At 38.0% G+C, this 18,283-nt stretch overlaps 1 protein-coding gene across 2 annotated transcripts in view; it reads left to right on the forward strand.

Annotated features, from left to right (window-relative positions):
• Positions 1-18,283, forward strand: part of thsd7ba (thrombospondin, type I, domain containing 7Ba) — a 364,521-nt gene that overhangs the window by 211,463 nt on the left and 134,775 nt on the right. For both annotated transcript variants that reach the window (XM_057851598.1, XM_057851599.1), the window contains exon 9: positions 5,722-5,919. In XM_057851598.1, coding sequence (XP_057707581.1) covers positions 5,722-5,919 — 198 coding nt within the window. The remainder of the gene's footprint in view (positions 1-5,721; positions 5,920-18,283) is intronic.

The raw sequence follows: 18,283 nt of genomic DNA on the forward strand, positions 1-18,283 counted from the left end.
CAACAATACATAACAAGTTGAGTGACTGTATGGTGCATTTTAATGACACCATGTAATAGAGAATAATTTTTTCACTTACTTCAACAACACATGAATGCACCATCAGTAATACGTTGCGTGTGCTAATCGTACAGTCAACGATGCAAATTATATCTTCCCACCTGCTTTACAGGTGAGTGCTGAATAAACTACCTGTCCTTGTTGTTCATTTTTACCTCAGTGCTGATATTTGTTTTGTCGTCTATTACCATGAATTGTAAATTTAAATGGTTCAACTTTACTCTTTGCGTATCAGGCAGTTAACTGCGGTAAATTACTGTGGTCGCAAATTGAAGTAGCAGATTAGCTGCCGTCTTGTAGGCTACGTCTACACTAGGGTTTTGTTCCAGGGTATTTTGCCAACTATTTTTTTACCTGCCCACACTTAAGTTTAAGGTGCGTTTAAACCCCCACCAACACCCGCCCCCCTGCTTCTGCACGGTACGCCTGCATTTGCGCAAATTACGCATGCGTAGAAAGGAGTAGCCTCATATGTTACGTCATCACCAGCGCGGTTTACCTCAGAACTGGAAACTCATTACTCACTGGCGCCAAATTTTCGGAATTACTACACCTTCTAGACTGTCATTATTTTGTGATCACTGTTTTTTTTTTCGTGAACGCAATTCAACACATCACGCAGAAGCGAGAGTGAAGGGAGAGCACGCTCAGCTTTTACGAGCAGTTGGCGAGTTATGATTGAAATAAATAAAACAACGAAAGCCTGATAAACATTACATTCGATGCTCAGTTACCCTCTCACCACTTTGAAAATAACAAATAGAAGCAAATGGTGTAGCGCTGCGTATATTTCCTGGAAGCCGCAACCAGGAGTTCTTGTGCATAATAGTGGCGATCCTGGAAGTGGCGCCAGTGGCGCCTCCAGAAATTTTTCATAGGGGTGGCCAGATGGGGCCACTTAAAATCTTGGGGTGGCCAAAATTAAAAGCCATAATTTCAGATTTTCATTATATTATTGCAGTAAAAAGGTCAGGGGAAAACTATCAGAAAGACTGATATACTTTGGTGTATTCTGTAATATTTGATGTTCCTAATGATTTAATGTGCATAGTCCATAACTGTCCAGTCAACATTTTGAGTTCCACAACAATTCTGTTTTATTGTGTTATGTACTGTATATATTAGGCATAAGGTGTAGATTTAACTCGGGCTGTCAAACGATTAAAATTTTTAATCGAGTTAATCACAGCTTAAAAATTAATTAATCGTAATTAATCGCAATTCAAACCATCTGTAAAATATGCCATATTTTTCTGTAAATTGTTTGAATGGAAAGATAAGACGAATATATACATTCAACATCCTGTACATAAGTACTGTATTTGTTTATTATAACAATAAATCCACAACATGGCATTAACTTTATTAACATTCTTTCAGTAAAAGGGATCCACGGATAGAAAGACTTGTAATTCATAAAGGATAAATGTGAGTTTGTATATTGTGACCAGAGGTTGCGCTAGACTTTTTCGTTGTCTGTCATTTTGACTGACAGGGTCATAAAAATCCGGTCATAATCTATTTTTACCCGTCACTTAAATTTTTTAAATGATGATAATGACATTGTGGTGACCCTTTGTTTGGCATAAATCACCTTCCGTACTTGTGTGTCCATTTGGCCGAGCGTGTTAGCGGCTACGACACAGTCACGTGACAGAGACACTTAAGAGCCGCGCGCGTTCCGGCTTGAATAGAGTTCACAGAGAGAAGCAGAGCTACAGCGGCTGGACACAGCAATTCGAGCTAACAAGACTCTTAACATTGCATACCGCTTCAACATATTCAATAGTATTTAGTTTTCATTCATGTTAAATTAATATTCTGTCCGAACAAGCTTAACAGAAAATCCACACCGTGCCATCACACATCAAGCACATGAATATGTAACTTTTTCTCCGCAGTGACAAAAACAGGTGACTGTGGCCCCAGTAGGTAAGGCTACATATAGAACAATGAAATTAACAGTTCACGTGCTGTGGCCTGAACGGAGTCTTACACCTTCCTCCTGGTGCGCATGGACTTGAATTGCGTGCCTGCTTGTGCAGTCCCTGTTTTTTCACCTCTTTTATCAACACCATTGTCGTTTTGGGTCTTTTTGAAGAAACTTCGGACACTCAGTTGCCTTGACATTTTTCAGAGTAAGGCCAACAACGTCATGCATCAAGAGAGACAATAGCTAATTAATATGCTCACTCGCCACCCTGTGGTCTGGGGTGTGAATTGCAACCTGTCAAAATGACAGGTGGACTTCAGTTTTTTCCATCACCGTTTCAAAAAATCGGTCAACGACGGAAAATATTCGGTTAACGCGACCCCTGATTGTGACTAAATATTGCCATCTAGTGTATTTGTTGAGCTTTCAGTAAATTATACTGTAGCGACTTAACTGTTCTGCCCAAATGCATGATGGCAAGTGGTGCAACCATGACTGTGTATGGTGGCTGCAAATGTTATATCTTCTCTGTGTTGGGTACACTACAGGGTGTTAAGAAAAAGATCAACTCCTGTCATTCTTCCCCATGTCGCGTCCCACAATATTTATAGGTGCTGTGGGAGAGATGACAAAGCTTTTCCCAGTTAAAAGCACGGCCCCAATGAATGCTTGTATCTACTCCACTCTGCCTCTTATCTCTGTGTATAAAACGGCGCCATTGTAGGCTGTTTGCGGCAATGCGTGAATGACTCGTTCAGCGAATGCGTTAATTGCGATAAATATTTTCACGTTCATTCATTCATTTTCCATGCCGCTTTTCCTCACGAGGGTCGCGGAGGTGCTGGAGCCTATCCCAGCTAACTACGGGCAGTAGGCAGGGGACACCCTGAACTGGTTGCCAGCCAATCGCAGGGCACAAGGAGACATACAACCATACACACACACACACACACCACGGACAATTTAGAGTGTTCAATCAGCCTACCATGCATGTTTTTGGGATGTGGGAGGAAACCGGAGTTCCCGGAGGAAACCCACGCAGGCACGGGGAGAACATGCAAACTCCACACAGGAAGGCCGAAGCCCGGGATTGAACCCTTGATCTCAGAACTGTGAGGCAGATGTGCTAACCACTCAGCCACCGTGCCGCCCAATATTTTCACGTGATTAATTTAAAAAAAATAATTACCGCCCGTTAACGTGATAAATTTGACAGCCCTACATTTAACAAAACAAAATAAATGCTTTATTTGGGATGAAATGCATAACTGATGCTATAACAATCTAACCATACACTGGCAAGCGGGGTGGCCAGTGGGGTGGCCAACCAATTTATAGGGGTGGCCGTGGCGCCACAACAAACAGACAGCGGAGTGGACCAATCAGCGACGGGCGGACGTGACGTTAGTAAAGCGACGAGGGCAGGACGAGGGACTTGCGCGCGGAAGTAAACATACAAGGATAGCGGAGTTTATTCAACATGGCTAGCGCGAGACAGACTGTTGTCAATGACTCCTGTCAATGTGTTTTTGGTAATTTAAAACTGATTTTACCGTGGATTGGAACATATTCTCAGCTCTCCTGTTCGCCATCTGTGTTGTTGTGGAGACGACTTGCGACGCGAAGAGTGACATTGCTTGTTAAGAACATGTCACGCAAATAAACAAATCTGATAGGACGGTTGATTTTGTCCGTGCTCGAGAGGCCATTAATGGGCTGGGTCCCAGACTATTCTCAGAGTGTTTGAAAAATACAGGGAGAACTGTCTGGCCGTTCCAGGCAAGGTACCACGCAGGGCACTTTTCGGGGTTTGATTTTCCCCTACTCATTTAAATATACTCCAATTCGATTGAGTTGAGTTGGGAGGGGCCATCCCCGTAGCTGGCTGATCGGAGACAACGCGGGAGAAGAGCTCAGTAAAAAACGCTCCTCATCTCCGCATCATCTGCGATGTCAGGACAACAAATGGGCACTGAATTGAATAATATTATTGCAACGCAGTTTGAAGGTTCAAGTGTGTGGAAAACAAAAGAGGAGCACGAATGCAACGTCGTTATCGTCCGCCTCCATTGTTTACGATGCCGTCGTGCCACACTAAAAATGGCGACGGCATAACGTCTCTTCCCTAGTATCCGATTGCTGTACGGAGACAGCAGTACACATTAAGCGGCGGGTAATATTACCCGCCTACATTATCTGTCTAACAACTAATCCAGATAATAGGCATACTATCGGAGCCGACATGCCGTATAGTCCAACTAATTACTCGTTTAAGGCCATTATCCATCCTCGTGTAGATGTTGCCTTAGCTAACTGGCTATGAATACATTGACAATTAAATGCAATTTGAGTGCGTGGCTCTCATTCAAGGAATTCTCCACTGTCGGTCACTGTCAAGTGATTGACCGCTTTCCAAAACTCAAATCAAGGCAGTAGGTTCTTAAAAAAATAATTTTATGAACATCAGTGCACTTTATTGCTTTGTTTTGATGTTTGATGATGTAAACAATTTATAAGGTGTAGAGTTGCTGTATTTTTTGTTCTACTGTTGTGCATTTCAATTTGAATATGGGTGCTGCAAAAATATTGCATATAGATTCATTGTGCTTCATTTTTTCATTTTGCCACTAGTTGTTTAGCGATCTGGAGTAAAGTGCACAAGTAGGCAACATGCATCAGTTTATTTTAGGTGTTTAAAATCCAGAAACAATATAATCTAATATGAATATACATATATAGTTTAAAGCACTTTTTCTGACATTTTATGAAAGATAAGTGCTAAGAAAAAAAAAAAATCTCATTGGCCAATGCCCCCCCCCCCACATGCCTGAGTATTGTATTAGGGCTAGTGACATTCCTGGTTGTGGGCCACATTGCGGTTAGCAATTATGTCTGCCATCTATTACAGCCACAATTTAGCGGTTAATCAAAAACCAATTGATTAGCAAATGAATTAGATACTGTTTTGATTGTCAATTTGTTTAGAGGTAAGTATTGTTGACCTAAAACTTAGCCAAATCCTGTTTTTTTTAGCTTCTCAAGAACAAATACTTATATTATCTAATTTTAACTCAATTCACGTTTTTCAAAAAAAAACAAAACAAAAAAAAAAAACATTAATATTTTATTTCGTGTTTGATGTACAACTTATGTAATTTTTTTTTAATAAACGGGGGGAAATACGATAAAAACATCTTAGTGAAAACAAAAATGAGAAAAAGATAATCAGGAAATGTATTTATTGTATATCTTTATTTAAAAAAAAAAAAAAAAAGTAAGTAAATATTTTCGGATTTTTGTCGAGGAATAACATGAAATCGATGAACGTGATTTACACAAATTGATGTTTTGGCCCTTGACACCTGTGCTTTAGCATCTCAGCGTGTTGTAATGGTCGTTTTTATGCCCTCAATCTACTTTTGAGTAAAACTCAAGCCTCTTCACATTGTGTTACTTTTTCCATATTTTATGTTACAGCAGTATGGGAAAAGTTTTTAAATCACGTCCATTTATATTCCGTGGCTTTGCTCAATACGTTGTTGATTCACCTTTGGTAGCAAAGGCAGCCTGGAGCTTTGTGAATTCGAGGCCACATTTTGCATTCCTACTGTACCTTTGTGCAGTTTCACGCATTTTTCGCACGACCATTTCCAAATCTCTGCGGTGATGTTCAATCAGATTCACATTTGCTCAGTGGCTGGGCTTTCACAGACTTCTCTTCTTTTCAGGTTTCATACAAAGGAGAAGAGAGGTATTGTGGACATCCAGCAATTCGCAGGATGTCTGCCCTCATCTCGTGGAGTTCATTCCTTGTGAGGACCCCGCTTGTTACCTGTGGCATGTTCAGCAAGGAAAATGTAGGCCTACCAAAAGTACCTGTGGTCCTGGAACTCTGGTCCAAAGCGTGACGTGTGTCAGTACAGAAGGTAAGCTTTCTTTTTTCATCTATGTGAAATACATTTTTAAAAAATAGTTACAGTGTGTTGTCTTGCAAGGTATGTTCCTTTCTAACTAACAATATTTGTTAACTTAAATGTTTACTAGTCACACGAGCACCAATTGTGATTGTATATTGTTTTATTTTTACATACTATACAGTAGTAATATACATACTCTGAAATAAAAGTTAGATGCCTTTCATTATTCATAGCTGAATTAAAAATTAATTATACTATTCAAAAAACACAATTAAACTAGAGTTTCAACAAGTAATACTGCGTGCAACATTGTGATAAATGTATAATGTGATCCCATGCATTATTTATGAAATGGCTATCTCTGCATTTATAGCTACAGTAAAGATTCAAAGAAAGAAAATCCATTGCTTCTGCTTCCTTCTCTCGGTCCTTATTTTCAACCACTCATTCTTTTCGTCATTAATTGCCCATCCACTAACTAATTGTCCTACATTGTCCACTTAGAGATTCTAACGAGATTTGACAGGCTTGGAGGCAAGGAGTCTTGGTTGATATGAGGGGAAAGAATAAAATTAGCCACACCAGGATTATTTTTGAAAGATTGTTCATCACAATGCACTTTTGGTTGACTTATGAGAACCTCTAAGTGCCACGAGTTGCTTTTACACAATAGGCCCACCTCACAGTCTTCATTGTAACAGTGGGGAAAATGACAAGATAAAGGACACGTGATGCATTCTAATTAGTTAGCTGAATCACCTCAGCTGACACCAGCTGAAAACAGCACTTGCTTGACTCGACCACATCACCTGAGATATTCTTTTTTTTCTTCACCAAAGCATTTGACCATGAGTGCAAGTTGAATTATCCCCTTTGTCGCGACTGAAGACCTTTGAAGCAGCATCATTACAAAAAACGACTTCGCACTTCCACATTCCCTGCAGTCAGGGGACCATATCAATCTCACCTAAGGGCACCTTTTGAGGCCCCCCTAAAGCTTGCCGAATATATTAGCACTTGTTTTTTTCCCCTCATTTTCATTTTTACAATGGAGCTGATTAGGTGAAACGCAATCCGTTGCAGTAGCTGCTCAAACACCAATTTGCTTTACAGTTTCCGACGGAAATTATGTTTACCTCATTGGCTGCCATTGAGGCGATAGATGTCCAATCCATTTAAACTTGGAGGGCTGTAAATGATTTTGAGAAATTTTGTTTTCAATTTCAATTACAGATATATGTTTCATTTTTGATTTTTAAATAACAAACAAAGTATTTTTTATTTTTTATTTATTTTTATTTTTTTACTAATGTTTTGTTTTCCTTTTTTACATTTTTTTTAAGCAAATGTAATATATTATAATGCCATTGACTGCAATAGACATCCAATTATTTTGAACTGGGTGGGCTGTAAATGATTATTCATTTATTTCATTTTTAAAATTATTATTTTATCATCTTTTTTAAATTAAAACATTATTAAACATGTTTATCATGTTTTTTTTTTTTTTTATTTAGTTTAGTTATTAATTAATTTTCTTTATTTTTTATTTTTTTAAGAAATAACTAATAAAAACTAGTGTTGCACCGATACCATTTTTTGGCCCCGATACCGAGACCTGGTTATGCAGTATCGGCTGATACCGATACCGTACTGATACCACTTCCTTTGAAATATATGATAATAAAATAATATATATACATACAGTACATACATACAAGAGCTACATACTTGGGTGTGAAATCATTGCTATCGTGACTTTATCAGGCTGCCGCTTACCATTGTGAAACAGGAAAGATACCTGGAATGGGTGAAGATAGGTAAATCAACTTTTGGCTCTCAAAGGCCAAAATATTGCTAAATTTGTGAAATTAAAACATGTATAATACTAGCCCAACAGTAAGAAAGTAAAAATACAATGAATGGATAACGAATCAACTTTTTTAAACCCTGTGTTTTGGGTCTCAAAGGCCAAGCAGTGCAACTGTCATTAAATTATAAGTAATAATAATTGACCACAGCATCCTGTCTCTCAGTTAGCCTCCCTCTTTGTGCACCAGCAGCAACCAAACTCAACTCCATCTTTTGCTGAGCACGCATGCAAACAGCGAATGCGTGAGACTCTCTCTCGGACACACACACACTTTGCTTAATTTTACAGCACTTTTGAATAGGCATGCCAACCGTCTTTTGAAATAAGGAATCGTTCCAAATTGGGAATTAAAAGTTGCGTTCCATATTGAACCAATACCGAATATATATAAATAGATACATTTCTATGCATTTTAGGAGTTTTGGGGATGTCCCTTTTTTTCGTCGACTGTACGGCTTTGGGCGCGAGGGGAGCATCCCTTATTTCTATTTCTGAAAGGTGGCAACCCTACTTACTTACCTAAATTACTGCGGCATTTCTTCCAGTAAAAGACAATAAAAGTAAAAGGAAGCGAAGGGATTGTTGCTCTGGTCTGGCCCCCTTACTGTGGATACCAGTCCTGCTGTTGCAGCCTCAAACTCTTTGTGTTCGTTCATATGTTTTGTCTTCAAATGTTTTATCAGGTTCGAAGTTTTGAAACTGGCTGATTTAACTTTACCTTTCAAAACTTTCAGGTCAGAAATCTTGCCTGCAACCATTGTACTCGATGGAGATCTTTCTATGCTGAAATATTTCCAGACCTCCGACATTTTCCTGTCCTAGTTTGTTTGTTTTTCCTCCATATGAAAAAGCTGCCCCGGTAATGGTTAAGAGCGGCTATTGGCCCGCTGTCATTGGTCTGGAGCAGGTCAATAGCGATAGCTGCTTGGCATGCAAGGTGATCACGTGTAATCACACAACAAAGAAGTGTAGTTAGCGTCAGGAGAAAGAAGGCTGCGGTCAAGTTATAATACTGGAGCGGTTAATGGTATCGGCGCCCTATTTGTTGGTACCTGCTGATACCGATACCAGGATTATAGTGCATTTATTTTCTAAAACATTTTTCAACTTTTTTTTAATGACTGATTATACCAGTACTTCTCAAATAGTGGGGCACACCCCCCCCCCCAGGGGTGCACGTCACCTTGGGGAAACATACTTTTTTGCTGTAGTAGAACAAGGTGTACTTGCACACCCACTCAGTGGGTGGCAGCAGGGCTCTAATTTTCAGAGTGTGCACAGTATTTTTGAATCAAACAAGAGCACACAGCAGAGAGCACTAGAGATAAGAAGAGCTTGACGAGGATATAGATGAAGCGTATGTAGCGTTTGGCTTTTAATACAGAAGGAGACGAGGAAAGACTAGTCTGTTTACTGTGTCTAAAAATGTTTGCAGCGGACAGCGGGAGGCCAAATCAATTTCAACGTCACTTAAAGACATTAGACCCAGATCACATTGACAAGCCGCTTGATTGTTTTTTAGCAAAAACGTGCCGATTATTGCCAGCAATCATCCCTCTTTGTCAGTGTTACATCAGGAAACCAGCAAGCACTGTGAAGCACATGCTCAGTAAAAAAAAATATATTAAAAAAAAAACAAAAAAAAAACACGCCATTGCAAAGGGGCTGATACCGCCTGCAGTAAAAATAAAAACTGTCCGTGTCAAATAAAACTGTCAGTTTTGTTCTATTTTTCTTTTTTTGGTCAAATTGTTTGGCATATTGTCTTCGTGAGTTAATGTTGCTAATCAATTTGAATTTATGCTTATTGATCGATTTTATTAACTTTTATTTTTCAGTATCAAATGGTCAAAAAATGTACCTTGAGTGTATTTTTACAGATTGGATGTGACTTTTATGTGTTTTTTGTTTTGTTTTTTTTAATTCAGGCAAATTGATGCGCAAGTAAGTCTTTACTGTAACAAACAAAAGAATGTTAATAAAGTTACACTTTATTCTTAGTTGATCTATATTACTTTTTTTCCTTTAATATAAAAAAGGACATACTGTTATGCAGAGATGTACTTATAATAATAATTTTAGTGACAAATAGTACTATTTACAGTAGCAGCAGAAAGTTGGGGCGGGCGCAAAACGTTTACGTCTTCCTGGGGGGAGTCAAACAGAAAATAATTGAGAAGCACTGGATTATACTGTATTTCATTGACCGTGATTGACGTGCATTCATGTGGCTCTATACGTTCATCAGTGAACATCAGTTAATGGACTTGCATACAAAATAAATCAGCCACTGTTAATGGTAAACAAATCACAATTGTTTTAATCACATACATTTGACAATGTTGTTGGCAATGCTATGTTATTTCAAATTTACAAAGCATTTTTATTTTCACTTTACAAGGACTTAATCAAAATTATATGAATGGTTTGCTCGTTCATCAGTATCCTGTGTATGGCTGTGGTGTTTACTTAATTGTGTTAATTGCAAGGCCATTCACAGTGAAAAATTCAAATTGATTCTGGTCGTCAGCCAAGAGTTATTCCTGCAGTGTAATTCCTGAATACTTGAGGGGGAAATGCCGCAATTTTTGGAGTATAAAGACTGAACATACTTCTAATTACGTTATGTGTTGTCTATTCTCTTGGCCTTGCCATCTGTCTATTCAATTCACAACACATACGAGGCATCGTCCTCGGTGTACACAGAATAGCAACCACTGTGTAAAATGTCTGTCGATCTTCATTAAAGGCTCAATGCTGATGGAAATTGCTACTGATTACACAACAGTTCATCTTCTGATACATCCATTATCACAAAAGTGTCAGTGTATTGTGTTTTTATTTACATTCATTTTATGGTTTTATGGATCTTATTTAGGTAAGCTAAATCTAGTCTCCACTCGGACTGATAACGGCCTTGACATGTAATTAGTTAGACTATACGGCATGTTGGCTACACTAATGTGCCTCTTATTCATGCAAGAAAATGCATGGATAAGTTAGCCGGCTACCATTACCCGCCACTTAATATAGATGAGTGTCTCCGTACAACATACATACAAAGGAAGTGACGTCATGGAGCTGTAGTTGCCATTTTTAGTGCGGCATGACTGCATTCTAAACAATGGAGGCGGACGTTCTGTATTTGGCATTCCTGCTCCCGCCCGTCTCATCAGACCATAGGACACGGTTCCAGTAATCCATGTGCTTTGTTGAGATGTCTTCAGAAAACTGTTTGCGGGCTTTCTTGTGTACCGTCTTCAGAAGAGGCTTCCTCCTGGGGTGACAGCCAATGCACACCAATTTGATGTAGAGTGCGGCGTATGGTCTGAGCACTAACAGGCCCCCACCTCTTCAATCTCTGCAGCAATGCTGACAGCACTCCTGTAATGAGTCACATGACATTTTGGAGGGAAAATGACAAGCAATACTCAATTTGGATATTTAGGGATGTACGGTTTTTCAAAGGGGTGTACTCACTTTTGTTGCCAGGGGTTTAGATACTAATGGCTATATTTTGAGTTATTTTGAGGGGAAAATAGATTAACTCTATTATATAAGCTGAACACAGACTACTTTTCATTGTGTCAAAGTGTCATTTTGTCAGTGTTGTTCCATAAAAAGATATACTTAAATATCTGTAGAAATGCAAGGGGTGTACTCACTTTTGTGATACACTGTAAATACATTCAACATACTGTACATAAGTACGGCATATTTTTATTATAACAATAAACCCACAAGATGGCATTGAGATTATTAACATTCTTTCTGGTTGAGGGATCCACGGATAGAAAGACTTGTAGTTCTTAAAAGATAAATGTTAGTACAAGTTATAGTAATTTTATATTAAAACCTCTCTTAATGTTTTCATTTTAATAAAATGTGTAAAATTTTCAATCAAAAAATTCCTGCCGTTCTTCCACAGTGTCTTTAACTACGTAGGATAGTGACTGAAATACACCACAAGGTGTCAATGGCAAGTTTTAAATTACTTAGAAATCAAACCAATGAGCGTGTTTTGTCCCTCGACTGACGCTGTAGTTCCCTGTTTATATTGTACTTCACGGTCATTTGAGTGCTGGCTTCACAACGTACGAGACCTCTGATAGTTTTTATACTGTGACTAAATATTGCCATCCAGTGTATTTGTTGAGGTAAACAAAATGTTTGCATAGAGTTTGACCAAAGTCTGAGTTAGTTGTATGTGTATTTTGCATAGCTATTTTGATCGGGAATGAACATTATTCTTTTTTGAGAGATAGGAATATTATTTTTGTTGTACTTTCACTAAATGATACTTATGTTTGTTGTGAAGGAGTTGCCGAAGCTTATGCCAATAAATGGCGTGGTCCAATGTAGAGCAGGGCGGTAAACCGAAAATTTACCGTTACCGAAATTCTTCACGATGACCGACGTAATTTTGACCATGTCGGTAAATTCGGTAATTTAATAAAAGAAGAAAATATAGTCTTTTCATCCCGCTTTGACTCTGTGTTGTTCGGCTATGTTCATTCCCCTTTAAGAAACCAGACAGTGTGCTTACATTGGGAGTCACATGGTTTTCAGGAAGCCAATCAAACAGAAGCCCGGTAGGCTAACGCTAGCTGCTAACGCTAGCTGCTAACGCTACAAGTAAACGGGATGAAGTCGGGCTTAAGTTAGCTTCGCCAAACTTTCACCCGACATTAAGTAAACTCTTGACAGGTTCCAGATAGGGATGGAAAAACCGAGGCTTTCTGAAACAATGAACCACTTTTAAGACAATTGCCCTAAATTGAATCACTGTTTGACACACTGCAAGAGCCCCATCTACTGGATAAACAGTGCACGTTTCTTTTTAAAAGTAAAATTGACAAATTGCCTCAGCATTACATATCTTCAATAGAATTACCGGTAAGTGGATGTCGTCTATTTCAACCAGGAGATCGTGTCGTCATTAAGTGTGATTCACACAATTAAAGTTGACCTCTTTAAGCCTGTGTCATTGCTTTTGTCTGTGAAGATGTGTTCAAAGCAGTATTTGTAATACACGACAATGCTAGTCTTGTAAGTGGCTCGTCCTAGATGACAGGGAGTAACTATGTATTGTTTATTTTATGTAAAAATTACAGTACAGTAAGCACAGTGCTTGGGAACAGGAATATTATTTATTGCATACTGTAAGGATTTCCAAAATCATAAGATGTAAATAATTGAGCTGAATAAAAGAAAGGAAAGGTTTGTGAAACATTTTATTTTTTAATTAAGTATAATTTCTGGGGGGCGGGTGGATGTGTCGTATTTGTATCTATTCTAAATATCTAAACGTATGCCACTATCTAGTGTATAACAATGCGGAATGAATTTAATGAAATTCAAGAGATGATATTTTTCAAGTCATACAAGCTGTTATAAATGTTCACACAAGAATTCTTATTGTTTACAAGATTTTTTTAATACTTAATGTTTAGACTGCATGTGCAATTGTTAAATTGAAAGCTGGTAAATAAATTTAACGAGAAACTGTTAATTTGTATTCCATGCATTGATTCAAATTTTCAAATTATATAACAGTTTGCTTGGGCGAATTTATCGTCATTTATCGTTATCGAGGTAAATCTGCTCAATTTATCGTGATACGTACTTAAGGCCATATCGCCCAGCCCTAGTCCAATGAATGTTCACTGTGTTCTGTGTCCACTCGCCTTTCTCTGCCTCTTAGCATTCAATGTGCAAAAAAACGGCGTCCATGTAATCTTTTTGAGACAATGCATGAGCGGGTCATTCCGCGATGCATTAAATGCGTCAAATATTTTAATGAGATTATTTTGAAAAATTAATTACCGCCCATTAACACGATAAATTTGACAGCACTAGTTCAAATATGTTCACGAAAAAAACAGTGATCACAAAAGGGAGTTCGCTGGTCTAGAAGGTGTAGTAATTTCCCGCCGGTGATTGACGAGTTTTCGGTTCAGAGGTAAACCACGCGGACGATGACGTAACATATCAGGCTGCTCCTTTCTACGGATGCGTAGTTTGCGCAAATGCAGGCGTACCTTGCAGAAACGGGGGGCTTTAAACGCACGTAGTGCAGACAGGTATAAAAAATTATCTGTCCCAGTGTAGACGTAGCCTTAGGGTTAGCGTGAGAGTAGGGTTGCCAACAGTCCATTGTAAACCGGAATCGTCCCGTATTAAGCTTTACAAAGGATGCGCTTTGTCCCATATTTTCGTAAAAATTGAAAATAATGTTTTGTTTGTTGAACGAACGATCGCTGGTATAGTTCCTTTTTTGTAGGGGAATGCATTCCCCCGCCTTTCCTGCTTTCTGACTAATTAGCTGACAGAACAATAACAATCCTGCTCATCTCATTGGTCGAGGAGGTACTGTCGTTTGCCATGAAGAAAACGGAAGACACCATAAGACTGGGAAATAAGAGGGTTGAGTGAAGCACGAGTAAAAAGCATGTTCAAAATGATGATCATTTGTTTTTGTTCTTCTTCTGTGTACTTTATTTTCACTATTTGTATTATATTTATTTGTTCTGTGAATATTGTTTGACTTTTCACATTATATTTGGAGTGATCATTTGTGAAACTGTTATTGCTCAGTGGACTTGGAATGCACCAAAATTAAAAAAAAAAGGGGGAAAAAAAACTTTTAAAAAAATGTTTTTAAAACACGCGCGCACAAAAGGCTTAAATGTTAAATTTAGTTTTAAATTTAGCATGACATATGTTAATTTTATTCTAGTATTTTCTGCATTAAAATATATTGCTGATAATTGTTTTTCCCTTTGCTTATATCACTCAAATATGTACCCAATTCAGTTTTGATTAAAATTATTATAATATTATAATTATAAGAAAAGAAAAAAAATCACATTTCACATTTCTTTCCAGGGAGTTGTCAACCCTACGTGTGAGCTAATATAACAAAGTTATTAACGTAACTCCCATTGATTGTGATCGGACAGGACATAACTTCCGCTGATGGCGATAGACGTCTTATTTATTTGAACTAGGAAATTTTGAGTCTCTCATATTACTTTACTTTTCTTTAGGCTTAAAAAAAATCACGTTACCTGTTATCTAATACATTTGAAAGTGCCAGTAGGAGTTTAAAAAAATACATTTGGATTCTGAAAAACTTTTCAGAGACATTTTATTTTATTTTATTTTTTTGTACATATAGTAATGACAGTTCATTTTAAATGCCCTTTTTATTTTATATAGCTTTGTGTAAAAGAGCAACTGAGGGTAGTGGCTGCGTATATTGGTGTTCAGGCAAAGGTGAGCGCTTTATCCATAAGTACCTCACTTCAAAGATTCATCACTGGGTGGGCGAGCAGAAAAAAAAAAATAATTTCAGTAGGCATGCAGGTAGCAGAGGTATTATCTGAGAACAAGCCACAACTACAATTCAATGTATTAATAATGCAAAAGGACCTCAGGGCAGCCATCTATTTACAGAGTTCTCCCTCCCATATTGTCTGTCTTTCACACACATACACAAATTGTAACTTTATATATGAATATTTTCTTGTATCCAATGTTTGTACAGGGTTATGCTTTGTATGTGTGCATTTTGACATTAATATATTAATGGATAAAAGAAATTCTTGCGTATTAGCATAGCTACAGTTCGTATAAAGTCTTAGAGTAAGCCTCAAGCAAACCAGCAGTGTACTGATGTACTTATTTGTTTCTGTGACTAGCCAAAATAAAATCAATTCTAAACTGGTCAGAAGTTGTTGTTTAGTATTTAACTGCCATAAGCCATTGCCCCAATGTCACCGGTGGGACTTTATCAATGCCTCCAGCAGACTAATGGCTCCACTGTAAACACTGCAGTTATTTTAGTGCCTGTAGTGAGATCAGTGTCGCTTTATGGACAAAAAGGTTTCCAAAATCCCCGAAGGAGTCTTCCATATCTTTGTAATGAAGTGATACTCACATTTGCTCTCTAAACTGTTCTTCTCTGGCACCATTGATATTCTCCTGGAGAGGAAATAAAACAACAAATTGGTGTCGAATCTGCCCTTGGGTTGTTATTGTAAAAACCTTTTTCTGAAATGTTTTTGAGAAGAGTTCACACAAGACAACGATGGCGCTCTGTGGGATTGTACATCTAATGATAGCGTATGACACTACTCTTAACTCATCCAATGTCATTGACTGTGACGGACGACCCAGAGTTTCTCTAGGGGGCTGTTTATACGAAAACACTGCGACACCAATCCGCAATGATCGTGTTGCATGTCCATAGCATAGCAGGTCCATAAAGTCTTTGTCCAATTAAAGACAAAAATACATACAGCAATTTTCAGACTATAAACCGCTTCATTTTTTCCTCTTTTTTTTTTTTTTTTTTTTTAAAATCCTGCGGCTCATAGTCCAGTGCAGCTTGTTTGTTGATTTGTTTGGGTTAATAGGTAATACCGTATTGGCCCGAATATAAAACGGCCCTGATTATAAGACGACCCCTCTTTTTCAAGACTCAAGTTTGAAAAAAAACTTTTTGAACACCAAATTTATTTTGATACAGAAAATAATTACAGTAAATCCGAAACAAATGATTATAACAATATATTTGAGAGAAAAAGCATGTTATTTTGCCTGATTCAAATCTTAATATCTGAACATTGAAATCTGTAAACTAAAGTGCAATCACATTCGTAAATGAATGGCTTCTGGTTTTTGAAATGTAAATATACAGTACCTATCTATTATGATAAAACAACACAATTGCAATAATTGCATTAACCATAAAAGTGAAGTCTAACTGTAATTGTAGTCTTGAAACAAGTCTGAATAAGGAAAAACATTGCAATAAAATTGCCAACATGAGAGTAGCTGAGATCTGTCACGACAGAACATCGCGTCAATGATATCTGGCGCCATCTAGCGTCGTAATTGGGTATAATGTCTAGACCGCGAATATAAGACGACCCCCTCTTTTTCAGTCTTATTTCAATGCAAAGAACACCGTCTTATATTCGGGCCAATACAGTACTTCATTTGACAGCGGTGTCATAAGACTCATAAGACCGTACTATATGTAATAATTATGACATAACACTGTCATGGGTATTAAAAGGAACCTCATACTTAAAGACTTGTAGGCTCTAAAAAGCCCCAATTGTTCTGTTTTACTAAAATATGTTATTAGAAACATAAAATATTGCCATTGATTTAAAAATCTATAATATTTTGTACATGTTTTAACCTATGGAGGGTGCAGTGTTTTATACACGCAATGGACGCTCGGGGTGATGACATAGTTTGTCACTGTCACTACACGAAAACTGTTCTGCAATTCCTTCGCACGCGGCGAGAAGTCCAACACAGGCACATATTGGTTAAAAGCGGTGTGTTTTTATTGAGTCTTTTATCACCTTTTTATTGCTTCAAAATACTTTTTACGTTTCTTTCCCTCTCATACTTTTAAGCATTGTGTTTTCTTGTGGTAGCTTTAAAGCAGATTGTTGATCTGTTTGACCACATTAGTCACAGATCGTATTTAAACAACCCTTATTTGATATTGCTATGTTTAAGTATTTTCTGTAGGCATCTGTAGTATGATCTGTCTGTATGCATCTAAACAAAACAGGTTGAAAGCGCACGGTAGTACCTTGAGTGTCAGATTTGCCTTTTGTTGGACGTTTTACCAGTACAGTACATTTTGGCAGAACACCGGTTTTCTAGTTTCGTCTCGTCTCATCCAGTCTTTCCTGTTCATTTTGCTTTTGCTGCTCATTTTGTGAAATTTCGACAGTGCTGTCATGCTCATTAATGCTCCTTTCAGGCTCAAATTGAAAGGGCTGAACAGATGACATGTTTATGTCTCTAGAACACGGGTGTCCAAACCAGTCGGCAAGGGCCGCTGTGGGTCCTGGATTTTGTTCCAACCAATTGAGCACAGACAGTTTAACCAATGAAGTTTCTGCTAAAGCAAGCAACACCTGACAGCAATCAACTGATTACACTTGTAAGACACCAGATTGGTGAAAAGGTGTCATCTTGTCTGTTGGAAAGAAATCCAGAACCCACTGCGGCCCAATGTGGAATAGTTTGGACACCAGTGCTCTAGAGTGATACTCTGGAAGCCCGGCAGCGTAACCCAGTGATCTCACCGCCCTGCGACGTCAACAGAAATCGCGACCTACAAGTTGAACTAATTTTACAAACTGTATAAAAACTAAAACATCAAGAGGGGGATTTATTGTCAAATTAGTTTAACTCATAATACTATTGATCTTTTAAGAACTACAAGTCTTTCTATCCGTGGTTTCCTTTAATGAATGCTTATGAAAGATGTCATGAAATGTCATCCACCAAGTGTCACCAACTCCATTTTTGTCCAGTTCGGATTTTTTACATGCATTCAAAAGTGAGATAATTTGCCCGATAACGCTAAGGCTAGGTTCATACTGCACATTAATGCACGAATCCGATTTTTTTCCCCCCTTTTTCCGACTCGAGTGGGGCATTAACTTGGCGGTCTGAACGGGA

This window comes from Corythoichthys intestinalis, chromosome 12 (genome assembly GCF_030265065.1).
Source record: "Corythoichthys intestinalis isolate RoL2023-P3 chromosome 12, ASM3026506v1, whole genome shotgun sequence".
Lineage (NCBI taxonomy): Eukaryota > Metazoa > Chordata > Actinopteri > Syngnathiformes > Syngnathidae > Corythoichthys > Corythoichthys intestinalis.